General features: G+C 40.3%; 1 protein-coding gene across 1 annotated transcript in view; it reads left to right on the forward strand.

The window, feature by feature from the left end:
* The window catches only part of CORIN (corin, serine peptidase), a 235,634-nt gene that overhangs the window by 176,748 nt on the left and 43,290 nt on the right, over nt 1-15,596 (forward strand). The window contains exons 11-14 of the mRNA XM_088020863.1: nt 827-1,058; nt 5,454-5,599; nt 6,383-6,490; nt 14,520-14,633. Of these exons, the coding sequence (XP_087876989.1) occupies nt 827-1,058; nt 5,454-5,599; nt 6,383-6,490; nt 14,520-14,633 (600 nt within the window). The remainder of the gene's footprint in view (nt 1-826; nt 1,059-5,453; nt 5,600-6,382; nt 6,491-14,519; nt 14,634-15,596) is intronic.

Here is a 15,596-nt window from a genome sequence, read left to right on the forward strand (position 1 = left end):
TTTGTGCTGAGTCCTACAGGCCAAGGAGGCATTCACCTGGTGGAGAAGATGGGATAGGATCATTCCAGGCAGCATGTGTAGGCACCTGGCAGCTAGAACCATGACTACATTTGAGGGGTGATTACAGGTGTGTCAAGAAGAGGAGATAAGAGCTAACAGGGCCCACAAAGGCATGTCATTCTTAAATATTTATTGTCACCAAGGAAATACCAGTGATGAGATAGTCTTTGGTGCTGAGCCTGGAAGGTTAGGCTGTGGTTGGAGTATGAGACAACCTTGGATGCCAAGCTAACAGGTTAGTATTTCGTCTCATTAGCCACGAGGGCCTAACGAGAGCTCAGCCTCCTCTTGCCCTGAAATCTTGTCGCTTTATATTTAAATCCACTGATCAACAATCAAATGTATAAAGACATAATCTAATTGTCTATTTGAACAAATTCACTGATTTTTTTAAATGGCTGTGAAGATGAGGGAATATACTCATTAAGACGTAATGAATAAATCAGAAGACAAAAGGCGTAAAAGGAAACATAAAAGAGAGTGGCTTTCAGATAGGTTGGGCCGAGGGAAAAAGCAAAGAAAGACTTGCTCCAACACGCACACTGGGCACTGGTCTAGCAGCTGCCTGTACGGAAATGATTCTTGGCTTGGCAGTTCTTTAACCAAATTATTTATCTTCTGATGGAAGTTATATATTGTTTGTGTTCTAGTCTTAGTTATTTTTTAAAAAGAAGGTAAGATTTCAATTTTGTAAGTTTTGAAGAAATTGTTTTACACATGGAATTTACTATATATGTATGTACCTGTATGTGTGTTTTCTTGTTAGGTCAATGTGAACCAATTACATTGGAACTCTGCATGAATTTACCCTACAACCATACAAATTATCCAAATTACCTTGGCCACAGGACTCAAAAGGAAGCATCCATCAGCTGGGAGTCTTCTCTTTTCCCTGCGCTTGTTCAGACGAATTGTTACAAATACCTCATGTTCTTTGCTTGCACCATTTTGGTACCAAAGTGTGATGTGAACACAAGCCAGCAGATCCCACCCTGCAGGTAATACAATGAGGTCCCCCCAAGCATCCTCATTTTCGCCTCAGGGAGAACCGAGGGATCAGAGACTTAGTTTGAGTTTAGACAAAGTCCATATTGCTAAGGAGCTCTGTATATAAAAAATAATGTGTTTAAAAGGTAAAGAAGTAGGAATTCTAAAATGAATATTTGAGTTAGGATTCATTACTGGAGTACCACACAAGGGAGGTATGAACTGCCTTTGATAAATAGTTCACATACTTAATTTTTTTAAAAGATTTTATTTATTTATTTAATGGAGAGACAGAGAGGGCAGGCACAAGCAGGGGGAGCTGAAGGCAGAGGGAGAGGGAGAAGCATGCTCCCTGCCGAGCAAGGAGCCCAATGTGGGACTTGATCCCAGGACCCTGAGATCATGACCTGAGCCAAAGGCAGACGCTTAACCGACTGAGCCACCCAGGCGCCCCAGTAGTTCACATACTTTAATCAAATAAAATCATGTTTCACTTTGGTGGATCAAGAAGCGTTCTAAAATGTGAGTTAGGCGAAGAAGGAGTATATCTGCTTTTCTCTCTGGCAACACTGATTTTTTAAAATGCTGACTTTTTATAGCACTCAAAAGTTAGAGACGTTACATAAGCCGTGCACTGCAGCTTGGACAAGGGATGGACATCACTGACGTTTTTCTACCTGCTTAGATGAAACGAGGGGCAGCATTTCAAGCCTGCAGCTTGGATTTAGGATGAGAGATATCCTACTTCAGGTTAGGAGTACTACTCCGGAGCCCACCGTCTGGTCTGAGTCCTGGCTCTTTTGTGGCTGCCTTGTGGCCTGGGACAGATTTCTCAGTCCCTCTCAGTCTCAGTTCTTCGACTCTGTCTATAAAATCAAGACAGGGGACGCCTGGGTGGCTCAGTCGGTTAAGCATCTGCCTTCGGCTCAGGTCATGATCCGGGGGTCCTGGGTTCGAGCCCCACGTCGGGCTCCCTGCTCAGGGGAGAGTCTTCTCCTCCCTCTCCTTCTGCTGCTTCCCTGCTTGTGCTCTCTCTGGCAAATAAATAAATAAAAAATAAAATCAAGACAGTAACAGTGGTTGGGTTGAGTTGTTGGGAGGGTAAAGGAGTGTGCATAAATGTCAAGGCTTCTGGCTGTAAGCTCAGCGCACAAGAGCACTGATGGTAGGAGAGGAACACTACTGCTTAGTGGAAGTTTGGGCTCTTCTCTGCCACGTGTTGGGGTGTAGGCAGAGAATGTACAGGACGAGATAGCTGTCGCAGAAGTGGTTAGCTGCAGTCTTTATGCTGTTTTCCATCAAGGGGTGAATATACAGATGTCCTTGTCTAAGTGTCAGCAGTAACTGCGGGAACCATATATTGGGATCAGAAGTCACTTGGAGCTTTAAGAAAAAGCAGTAATACTGATATAGTGGACAGATGGGAAAACAGTAAATTAAATACCAAATATCACATGGATGACAAGGAAGGGGCATCTATAGAGGACAGGAAACAATAAAATTTCAAAATGAGTTGGGGAACTGAACAAATTATACAAACAGATTAAAAGTTAATGTTGCCTTGTGCAAACATAATTCTGAAAACTTCTGTAAAATGCCTTTTAAAGTATCGCTAAGAAAACATCTACTCATTTTATGTTGAAAAGTTATTTCTAAATTTTATTCCACTTTGGCTAAGCAGGGTCAAGGATAGTGAATAATAATTTGTTATAATACTTAACAAATATTGCACCGATTTTCTTTTCACATGTATAAAAAAATTTCCCTAATGGAGTATTCTCTGGAACAAATGTACATCCACCTATGATTTATAATTTCAGGGTTTATGTTTCACATTAAAATGCCCAAGATGAGGGCGCCTGGGTGGCTCAGATGGTTAGGCGTCTGCCTTCGGCTCAGGTCATGATCCCAGGGTCCTGGGATCGAGTCCCGCATCGGGCTCCCTGCGCCTTGGGAGCCTGCTTCTCCCTCTGCTTCTCTCTCTGTCTCTCCCTCTCTCTCTCCCTCTGTCTCTCATGAATAAATAAATAAAATCTAAAAAAATAAAATAAAATAAAATAAAATGCCCAAGATGAGACTGACCCTGAGACATTATTCATCAACATTTTAGTGAACTCCCTTTAGATACTTTAGTTCTATTTCTTTAGTTTACATGTACATCTTTCATTTTCAGTGGCTCTTGAAATGAGTTTTACATTTTGATATTGGCTTATAAGAATTTTTTAAATATTCTGACAGGAATAATAATATACTCGTGTGTTCATGAAGCAATGTTGCTTTTGCCATGCCTGTTTATGGGTCTTAACATTTAGTTTTTAAGTTATGAGTCTGAAAAATCTAACATTATTGAGCCCTTACAATGTGTTAAATATTTTAGGGTAGTGCTGCTGTCTTGCTCTCAAAATATCCTTTTGGGGGAGGCCCCTACCGTCAGGGCCGTTGCTGGTGGCTGAGCGCCACATGGGTTAGGATAAGAACAGTGACGCCTGCCGTTGCAGCGCGGCGCATTGTCTTATTTTTATCGTATTACCTCACTGTATTCTTTTCATGTATTATTGTATTATTTCCACTTTATAGAAAAAATAGGAAGTGGTAGAGTCAGGCACTATACAGTGCTCTGTATAAATTAGGTATCCTATGGCAAATTTAAAATTGCAGCAATTAAATTATATACATTTTTTCTAAATCTGCAACAGAACTATTCAGTCTAACAGAGAGTTATTGAACACTATTGAACATCCCGTTTTTGCAAAACTAATATGGGAACGCCATGGCTTTGTCTTTGCCTGAGTTCTGAGGCTAAGCCAGCATCGAGTTATGCTCTGTCTTATGCAGACTTTTTTTTTTTAAACGGGGGGGGGGGGCAAACCATAAGAGACTTTTTTTTTTAAGATTTTATTTATTTATTTGACAGAGAGAGAGAGAGATAGCAAAAGAGGGAACACAAGCAGGGGGAGTGGGAGAGGGAGAAGCAAGCTTCCCACTGAGCAAGGAGCCCAACATGGGGCTTGATCCCTGGACCCTGGGATTGTGACCTGAGCCAAAGGCAGACACTTAATAAGTGAGCCACCCAGGCTCCCCTCTATCTTATGCAGACTTAATGTAGCTAGAGCTTTCTCTGAAACGTTCCCTATTCTATTGTTAACCCTTCCCTACCAGTTTCTAGCCAGACTGGAGCTGACCTTTCTGGAAGGGCTGCCCCATTTTATCAAGAGAGAGAGACAGTGAACTTTGTTAAAATGAATAGCTTAAAGTTTAAAACTTTTGAAGACAAATAACATATTTGAAAGGAAATAAAAAAATTGTCTAGGAACTTATTTTGGTTAATTTACTTTTTTTTTTAACTGTGTAACTCATTTCTTGGTAATTTATGGAGGCAAAACCATTTTTCCCTCATAGGAAGTAAAGAAAGACACGTTGATACCTCACTTTAAAAATACGCTTTTTGTAAATGAGATGACACACATGAAAGAAAACACCTAGCACAATGTTTAGTCTATCTTTTCTTTATAAAAGGAACAAACACTTTATTTTAACCAACTTGAGCTCAGTAGAGATGGGATTGGGAGAAGTACCAAACTTTTCAACACTACCGGTCTAAGCTGAAGTGATGATGGCCATGTCTTAGGTAAGTCAGGTTGGCACATGAAATAGCTCCCGTGGCTGGTCCCCAGAGGGAGAGACCTCTCAAGTGGACGCTACTGTATAGATTCCATGACCCTTGGTGGCAGACTATCCAAACTGATGTTGAGAACTTCCTGGCTTGGAATAAAGGCATTGGAGAATGTGTCTGCTTGAAAGACAGAGAATGAGAAAGGTAAAGTTCCGAGGAGAATCTGTTTCCTGGATGTTGTTCAGGGGTGTAAACTTGCAATTAGTAGGTATAAAGGTCTTGGAGATCTTAGGCACCATATGGTGCATATAGACGAGATTGTCTTATAATCATCGAACTTGCTAAGAGTCTAGATCTTGATTATTCCAACCACAAAAGAGAAATGATAATAACGTGATAGAGATTCTATCTCTACATGACAATCACATTATAATAGAGAAATGTATCAAATCAACATGTTTCGCCCTTAAATTTACATCGTGTTATGTGTGAAATATATTTCAATAGAAAACACACACAACAAATTTCTATTTCTATTTCTGTAATGAAGTTTCTCTTAGTGAAAGTATGTTGCTGGCATGCATGTCCTTTGTGGAGAGAGGTATTACTCATTTTGTTTTCCCAAATATCAATTATGTATCTGTGCATCTCTCTATATATTGGTATATACACACACCGGATACACAGAGAGACGCACACTCACACAGAATTAAAACCCTACATATATTCCTAACATACTATCTGAGGTGTAGCTATTTCTGCCTCCCACGTTTTATCTTTCTTGCTCTCTTAGAGCACTGTGTGAGCACTCCAAAGAACACTGTGAGTCTGTGCTTGGGATCGTGGGCCTACAGTGGCCTGAAGACACAGACTGCAATCAATTTCCAGAGGAAAATTCAGACAACCAAACCTGCCTAATGCCCAATGAAGCTGTGGAAGGTTAATTTTTAAATCAATTACTATGGGCTATCTAACATGGATGACTCTATCAGCTACCTTCTCAAGGTTCTATGTTAGTGTTCTTATTGTGTTCTAGTTGTCAATCAGGCTGCATGGGTGAGTGAATCTGTGAACTTGGTTACATTGCAAACCTTGGTGCTCATCTGTTAGACACTGTCTTCATTTTAAAAATAAATTGCAGAGATGTATTTAATTTTCAGGTATTTATCTTAACCATACTCAACTCATAGAGCCCATTATATGTGCATGTTGCTTTTATACTAAGGGATCCTAAGGGTAGTGGTGAGCATCAAGCCCTGGTTACTTCAAGCTTAAAGCATTTAGAGACCTTGGCAACATAGGATCATCAGGTAGAGAAATGGAATCAGGGACCTGCCCACCATGATGGAAGGATTAGAGCAGGAAACAATTTTGGCACATTAAGGGCAGCTGGGTAGTTAGAAGTCTTGGCTCCATGGGCTACTTCAGGCTCTGGCGGTCCATTGAATGGACATGGTTGTCCTTTTGGGAAGGTAGTTAAATACTGGAAAACCTAACAACACTAAACAGCTGACTGGAGAGATGATGCCAAGGATGAAGGAGAAAGATCCTGATAAGCAAATGGAGAGAGCCAAGTTAACTTTGGTTGGTTCAGCTTTGCGGAAGACCATCTTATCTTCAAGAATAGCCCTTTGACAATAGCCCACACGTAGATAGATAAATGAGCTGATGGCTCCAGGCTTTCTGTCTAATGAAAATAACATTACTCATTCCTTTGAACAGAATGCTCACCTAGTCACTTCAAGTGTGGCTCTGGACGGTGTGTTCTGGCTACCAGAAGATGTGATGGCCAGGCTGACTGTGACGATGACAGTGATGAAGAAAACTGTGGTATGTGTGAAATGACAATTTTCTTGAACATACCAGAATGCCTGGTTAGGATAAAGGACTGTATATAAAAATGTCAGCTGTTTACTAATGGTCATAAGTGGTGATGAGGATTGAATGCTAATGTATTTATTTTTTTTAAGATTTTTTTATTGTTATGTTAATCACCATACATTACATCATTAGTTTTTGATGTAGTGTTCCATGATTCATTGTTTGTGCATAACACCCAGTGTTCCACGCAGAACGTGCCCTCTTTAATACCCATCACCAGGCTAACCCATCCCCCCACCCCCCTCCCCTCTAGAACCCTCAGTTTGTTTTTCAGAGTCCATCGTCTCTCATGGTTCGTCTCCCCCTCTGACTTACTCCCCTTCAATCTTCCCCTCCTGCTATCTTCTTCTTCTTCTTTTTTTTTTTTTTACCAAATGACAAGGTATGAAGCAATAGGTGTTTTTCCTGTTAACTCTGTTGATTTTCCCTAAGTTATACTTCTGTTTATAACCTTGATGATATATGTGCAAATCCTTGGTAAAACGAGAAGCACTTCACAAATGTAAGGGATTATTTTTATTATTAGAGATACAAAGCAGTTGTCACCTGTCTAAAAGTCAGAACGATAGTGTCTTTGCATATGATTTCCATGTTGTTAAGTAGGCATCTAGATACATAAAGACAGAGTTCAGGCTCCAACATTCAAATTTAATTGGAATTCATTTTCATGCCCTCTCTGATTTTTGTCTCTGTCAGCAAAGGATAAAACTCTTTCTGACGTTTCTGCACTGAGTTCCAAAATTACCAATGGAAAGGCCAGAAATGCCAATGGTAATTTGAGTGGAGCTAATTCCCATTTTATTTTCCTGCAAACCTCTGTACTTGTAACCTCAGAATGTGTCAGGGAATAGAAAACCGGCAATGCTCTTTACTAAGTGATACTCTGGAATAAAGCAAAATGATTGAAAGGCTATCCAAAGAATAGTTTGGTTATGATCATTTACCTTGTTCTGCTTACAAGTGAATTGACACTCTTTGTCTTTAAAAGCACAAAGGGCAATACATCTTTTGAAATAGTTTTATTCTTTTGGCCTTTGAGGTATGAAATATTTCCTTGCTTCCCAAAATGAATTTTCCATAGTAGACATTGCCCTTCTGGTTTAGACAAAATATCACAAGCAATAAACCAAAGTCCTATCAGTTGCTTTAAGTATGGACAAGTGCATCCTCTAGAAAATTAGACCTGTCAGAATGATGGTACAATGGCCAGGGGTAATTTTGTTAGAGAAGAACATCCAGTATTTTGAGAAGGTACTGTTGTTTGCTTGTTTGTGGTCCTAACGTAGAGAAATAAATCCAAACTCATTGAATATTCCTATATAAATGACTTACTGAGAATCTATTGGATTTGTTTGCTAAACTATGACTGCAATGGGTTATGGTATTCTGAGATGCAATTTAAAATGGATTATCTTTGATAGTTTAAAGAGATTACATGGTACTCTACTGTGGTGGCGAGGCCTAAATCTGTGGTAGGGGACTAAATATTTGATAAATGTAAAAACTTAGTTTTAAATGGCCTGAGTCTTTGAATATATTCTGCAAAAAGAAATGCAAAGCACTATAGGGTTTAAATGATCCTACAGTGTCAGGTTTCTAGTTGAGCTATTGAGTTTTTATCAAGACTTCATTCACACAATTAAAGGCACAGCAGAATGATAGAGTCGGTGGTTTAATCCCTATCAACACTCAGTGTATTGGTGGCACTACTGAGAGAGAGCTCTAGTTAAGGAAAGTTAAGAGTGGAAGAGAAATTAATTCATTTGGAGTTACATTAATTGCTCCAGCAGTATTCACTTATGAGAAAACTCTCATTGAGTTTTTCAAAGTGACTGATGATAGAGATTTTACATATATTTACCGTTAGGATATATGCACACATTTGAATGGGCATGTCCAGTGCTCTGGGAGAATGAGACACTTAAAAAGCAAATGAAGAAGTCACGCTGAAGAGGGCCTAATGAAGGACTATTGGGAAATCATCCCGTTCCCACTTGTCATTTTCTCAGTTGTCCCTCTATTCCCATGGGCATGCATGGTACCATCTGGTGATGCGAACACCAGCCCCACAGAAGCTGAGTTTCAGCCCAAGCTTCACATGTTTCTGATTTATTCTGTCCATTGTGGAGTTTAATGCATTTAAAGACTTGGACTTCACCGAATAATGTGATAATTAACTATTCACTCTCACACACTGCAGATCCTCCAGAACTTCTTAAAAACAGTATGGGGTTTTCCTCTTAAAAACAATACTTGTTTCATTTATCTCTAAAATAATTGATGTGTTGGAAATTTATTTTGTATTTCTCTGGCAAATCTGCAGGAGGAAAACATGGTAGCCCAAGCACACCGTTTATAAATATGCTTTTAAGATACAGATTTCCCCTGCTATCTGAAAGTAGAGCATTCCGATGAAAACGTTCACAAGACAAAATTGTGTAAAGTGAAGAAGCAATTACCATTATGTGGTAATGTGGAAAAAATTTTGACTGTTCCCAGGCCCTAAAAATATCCTTCCTTAGGCTTTTCTAATACCTACCACACATCTTGCTAATGGATGTACAAAATAAATCGAGATAAAGCAGAGTTGCCCACAAAGGTCAAAACTATGGTGGCTTGATGTTGAGATGCTGAGTGTAGTTCCCCGGAAAGGCGCCTGGGGGCGCTACTCGCTGCTCAGGGTGCACGCTGCCTGTGTAAAGCCTCACTGCCAAGCAAATGCTGAAGCTATTTTCCTTCGCTGTTTTTCGTAAAAGCGAAAAGCTTCTTTGGCTTTCATTCGGTTAGAGAAAATAGTTACTAACGTAGGTCTTCCGTAAAAGCGAAGTGGCATGATGCGAACTTGCGAAAAGTGGGGAATACCTGTATATGCATTAGCCTTTAGCAATGGGCAATGTTGCTCTGAAGGGTCTCCTGCTTTTGTGGTACATTTTTGTTGTTGAGGTTGTTTTGATGGTGTGATCGCTAATGTAAACAACCGCTGAAAACACTGTCGGTGTTTACAGAAATGTTTTCGGCAAGTATTTGGAAGAATTGCACAAACCGGAACACATCGTTCCAGCATCGCTTCATGGGAGGGAAACCTGAAAAATGGGAGCGATTTACAGGGTCATCGCTGTGTCAGGACAGAAGCAATTTGTAGTCTTAGAAAAGGTTGATGGCTTGTCATTCATTGAACGTATATGCTCTTTGGATGGAGCTGTGTGTAAAACTAGCAACCTGATGACAAGTTGATTTTCAACATAACATTTTCCAAGCACTGATACCTAAGCAGTGAAGGAAAAGGTGAAGATCCGGTCAGAGACGTGAACAGGAATGGTATCAAAGAAAGACAGCTGAAATAACAACGGGTTACGTTTCTGGGCTTTGCCTTCATGCAGAGATTGGAGTTGGTGAGACCGAGGTTCGATTTTGCTCAGCCTGTGTCCACGATTTGGGTGGGCTACCAGCAGAAGCAAGGTGGAACCTGGGTCGTGGTGTGAGCAGCGAGTCTTCTCAATGCAGGCAGTTAAAGGAAAATATAGCGAAGACAGTTCCATTATATTTACTAGAGAAATAAGACCCTTTATTACATAAACACAGCATCACAATTACTAATTGATCACTATTCTATATAAAACGGTATATACCATACGGAGAAAGATAGACAGTACAAATCCCCAAGTGTCATTAAATGCCTTTCTGTTTATCTGCAAATGATTAAAAATCATTTCATCATCTATCTTTGGTCTCCTCTAAGGCTCCAGTAAAATAAAATCTTTAAATATAACCTTTTCTTGGGATCAGAGCACCTTTAGGCTGTTCAAAGCCTCTGACTCTGATATTTGTGGGCTGTACAGCTTGATTTTAAAAGTTTTCCAAAAGACCTTTTTTTCTAACCATTTGGACCCTTGAAGGTATTTGTATAACTTCTCACAGAGGATGGCTTATGTGGCATTTTTAGCCAATAGTAGTCTCCATGACTAGATTTCTCTTTGCTTGTGGAAAACCCTGACTTTGCTCTGACTAGTCCCTATCATGTCAGATACCCACAAATGTGCTTTCGAGATGAATCTTCAAGATGGATCTCTTATCACTCAGTAGGGTTTAATTTTTCCATGTTAAGGAAGGGACATTCTCCTTCCCTTGAGGTATTTTGCTACTCGGTTAATAGCTTTGCTATCTTATTTGGCATCTTGGGCAGGCAGCCTGAAATGGCAGGGAGGCCTTGGATTTAAATCTCAACTCAGCACGCAGAGGCTGTGTGACTTTTGGCCAGTCACTTACTCTGGGCCTCAGTTTTCTCACCTGTAAAATGTAGAGAACACTCAATTTATCCTCCCAAGCTTGGAATGCTTATAACAGGCTTTATTTATTCCTCAGAAGGTAATAACTAAGCACCCATCAGCTACGGTGCTAGGATATCCAGGAAAGGACTCCCCTCAAAGGTCACCCAGGGGTCTCCCTGGGGGGGAGGAGTCCTCTCTTGCTTGGTCTGGTCTCTGGCAGACCAAGGCCTTGAGTATGGCAGAAGAGAGCAGGCTGGCCTGTCGTGTCTGAAGCAAGAGCCGGGCAGAATCCCTGGTTCACGTAGTAGACACGGGCAGCCGGGTGGTGTTTCATCCTGAAGGTAGTGCTTATCTGGGGGTACAGGTCCCCATCTCCAGGATTAGTCATTGAAGGGGACCCCCCAGCCTGTAGTTTAAAGCCCTTTCCACCACCCCATCCTGCCTCCTCATTGGGTCCTAGGCCGGTGCCTGTTGAAGAGGATGATATGGGGATGTCACCCCTAAACGGGAGGAGTGGGGAGGGGCTGCTGAGGAATTGGGAGCTCTGTGATCTGTGCCGGTGTTGCTGCCCCTGACGGTCAGAACGGAGACGCATGGGGAGGCAGGTCCTCTGTTGGCGCTGCTCTAGGTCTGCTGCTGATCCTTGAGATTGGGGCTCCATCTCCCAGGGTTGCATGCTTTGGAGGGGCCTTCCCACCCACTAGGCCTGAGCCTCACTGCTGCAGCTCCTGTTGTGCACCCAAGATGGCTAGATCCAGACTGTTCCAGCCTCAGCCAGTCCAGCACCCAGATTCATCTTGCCCCTTGCTCTTCTGACCCATTCCTCCCTGAAGATACTTATTTCATGAAGCTCAAATTAGCAGACCTAATGAGCATACCTCCTCACCTGGTATTTGCCTGAGAGATTTTTTCCAGGACAAGAAGCATCAACTTTAGGATGGTTTGCTGCCTTTACCTATGATGACAACTTTTTTGGTAGAGAAAAAAGGGTGCCCCAGCTCAGGTGGAACCTGCCTCCGGTCGGGGGAGGCTGAGGGATGGAGTAAGTGAAGAACCCAGCACAAAGCTTAGCACACTTAGTGTGAAGAAACATCTGGTTTGTCTGGGACTGCAGGCGGTTCATGGAATGAGGGACAGTTAGTGCTGAGAATAGGCAGATCCCGGGCAAGCTGGGGTGAGGTGGTCACTTTAGCAACACACCGTGGGTGTTGTCATTATCTCTGAGCTGGGGTGGTTGTGATTCTGACTTAAACAACTATTTGGTGTCATACGGGCAGCTGCGTTAAATACCCCACCCCATTCATACCTGTCTTTAATTTTTAGTGGAGTCATACTCTTTTCATTTTAAAGCATACATTTAAAACAGAATTGCACCAAAGATGTCACTTTAAAGGGACAGTTTATGTATTCCTTCACGTAATAATAATGCTGCCTTCCATGTGACTAATGTCTTGACATCTTCATCTTACTTCATTTATGTTCACCCTAACTCCACAGAAGAGGTATTAGGACACACGAGTTTTTATTAGAAAAGAGAAGATCCAGGAGGGTAAGTTAATGTTTGTAGAGGACTCGTTTAATCTGTAGAGCGACCCTATGTAGCAAGCATTATTATTACTATTTTAGAGCTATGGAAACTGAGGTTCAGAGAAGTTAAGTAACTATCCAAGGTTGCACAGCTAGTGAAATCGGAGCTAGGATTCAAATTCAGGTATCTGACTCTAAGGCTGTCCTTCCCTTCCTTTCTACCCCTCATGCACATGGTTCATTCTCATTTTACAGAGGACTGCAGCTAAGCCCTTGCACCTGGATCCCAAATGGATCTTTCTCTATAAGGCTGTGATTTGGAAACATTTATTTATTTTCTCTAAATCTCAGTTTCCTCACTTGTAAAATACTGATCATAATACTGACATTGTGGTATTATTATAAGAATTAAAACTAATATTTATAATGTGGCTATATAGTGGATAGAGAATATTATCTTATTATTATTATTACTGAGGATGCAGGTCTTACTTATGTCCCAGGAAATCACTACTTTTATGGTTTTTCATCAGCTCATTCCAAAGGTCCAAGTTCTCCAGACTTTTAGGAAGGGTAGCACGTGAATAATCAGAAAGACTCATGTTGTTTTCTCTCTTTCTTTACTAACAAGTGGTATGGTTTGTCACAAGACTGTTACTGATGTCTGTATCTGCTGCTAGATGAGACTCCAAATAATAGCCCCATGAGTTCCGGGAGTAGATATCTCTGGGCCTAAGACTATTCCAGATGTACAGCTAGTGAAACACTCTCACTGTTTATTTCCTATATTTTTGAATGGTGAGACACTTTCAATCTAATTTTAGCTCATAATAAAAATTTCTAGTGACCTATTTTGATAACTATTTTTTTTTAATTTTTAAAAAAGATTTTATTTATTTATTTGGCAGACAGAGACACAGCGAGAGAGGGAACACAAGCAGTGGGAGCGGGAGAGGGAGAAGCAGGCTTTCCACTGAGCAGAGAGCCCAATGTGGGGCTTGATCCCAGGACGCCGGGATCATGACCTGAGCCGAAGGCAGATGCTTAACAACTGAGCCACTCAGGCGCCCTTGATAACTATTTTCAGGGAGAATTTTGAAAAAAACAGATTTTTTCTTATAATGGGTTCCAAGAAACATGAGTCAATCATCTACAAAATTTCTCTGAATTATTTGTAGTAGGTCAAATGGGAAATAGCATTTTTTAAGAAACACCTTATTTGATCACTGCTTTGCATTTCACTCACCTTAAACTGAACGATCTTTTCCTGGGAAGGGAAGAGACTTTTGGTTCCTTACATGAAAGGAAGTTCCATTTAAAATACACGTGTGTTGAAGGCCTGTCGAGCGCTAGCCGCTGTTGTAGCATGGGGGGAGGGGAAAGGAACCCAAAGATGAATGCCATGAGGACTCTTCTTCATGCACCTTGCAGCCTGGTAAGGACCATGGATCCCACTGGAATGATGAGAACACATTAGACTCTTGGCATGTTTTACATTCACAGATGTGTGAAACGCACTGCAGTTGATTCAAATGGCATTTATTAAGTTCATTGCAAGTTCTTGCTATTTCATAGGCAACTTACAGTTCAAGCTTATAGTCCTGATCTCATGCAAATTACATTAATTTCTCATATTAATTAACAAAGTTGATCTCCTTAGATCTCTTAGACTATGTTACTGAAGTGACGGCTTTTGTACCTGGCTCTTAAATTAGTTTTGTAGGTATTTGGCAGAGGAGACACCTCTTAGTAAACACACAGATGGACTTTCCATTTGTTGACTGAAATTACATTTTAAGGTAATATGCATTTAAATCATTAGGTTTTGGCATATTTACTTAAAAGCATAACTTATCATTTTATAGATGAGTCTTATATGTTAGCAAATTGACTCAGAAAGCAAAATGAGCGTTAAGGTATAGTTACGTTTTCATTTTTTTCCCATTTCCCGTATGTCACTTTTGATCTTCTCTTAGGAGAGCTGTCCTATTTATATGGCAGTATGGAGATTATTGAGTATTTCTACTCTCAAAATTACCTTTTTCATGGTATACAGAAGTCAAGACTTTTTAGGAAGAAAGAAATCATGCCTTTGGGCTATAATTTTTCTACATTGCTTGATCAAATTCATCATTATTTTGATGTCTACATCTATTGCAAATAACCTTTTCTTCTGTCTCTAGGCTGTAAAGAGAGAGATCTTTGGGAATGTCCATCCAATAAACAATGTTTGAAGCATACAGTCATCTGTGATGGGTTCCCAGACTGTCCTGATGGCATGGATGAGAAGAACTGTTGTAAGTGCCTACCTGCATTGCTCAACACAACTTTGTTTATGTTAAACATGGACTACCGCTCATTTTGAATATAAACTAGAAATTTGGAAATATGTATCAAAAGCTTATAGTATGTTCAGATCTTTTGACTGAAACTCCACTTACAAGCACATAACCAAATGTATGTAAATTATATGGATGGTGATATTATGCTAGCATTATTTATCACATGCAAAAAATTAAAACACCCCAAATATCCAAAATGAGGGGACATAAAATACAGCCATAAAATTAAATAATATACAAATATTAAAAATCAAATTAAAAGAATAATTCCTCCTGGGTTCATTACATGTCATTAGTTGAATGAAACAAAATATAAAATATTATGTACACTATTGTCCTAAGTTTTTAAAGTACACATAACCATGCATAGAAAAAGATCAGAAGGTCACAAGAAACAGTTTACAATGATTATCTCTGGGTGGTGGGATTGTTAAATTTTTGTGCTTTTCTATCTTTCCTACATTTTCTAAATGAATGACCACCACTTTTAGAACCCCCCGAAAAATTATCTCTCAAGATGTTTTATCTATTAGTAACAGAAAGCCCAACTCAGACTGACTTAAACAGTGAAAACATTTATTATATTTTATTACCATACATATCAGATATGTCTTGTATTATCATATTTAAAAGTCAAGTGGAGGATGGATTCTTGAAGCTAGATGTGGGAGTTCAGCACCTCTTCCGTGATTCTTTTAGTTCAGCTTGACTTCACGCTGGTTCTACGAGGGTCAAAAGATGGCTGCCAAGAGCCCCTGGGGTGCCATGCTTCCTTGATCATATCCAGTGGGAGGGAGTGATGATCTCGCCCTCATCTCTGGAATATCACTTAAGGATTCACTTAGACTGGCCAGGTTTGAGCAAGGTTCCGGCTAGCATTCAGGGATCTTTGTATGGATTAGAAAAGATAACCACATA

Source organism: Eumetopias jubatus, unplaced genomic scaffold (genome assembly GCF_037043125.1).
Source record: "Eumetopias jubatus isolate StellerSeaLion01/CBP00866 unplaced genomic scaffold, mEumJub1_p1.0 scaffold_2, whole genome shotgun sequence".
NCBI lineage: Eukaryota > Metazoa > Chordata > Mammalia > Carnivora > Otariidae > Eumetopias > Eumetopias jubatus.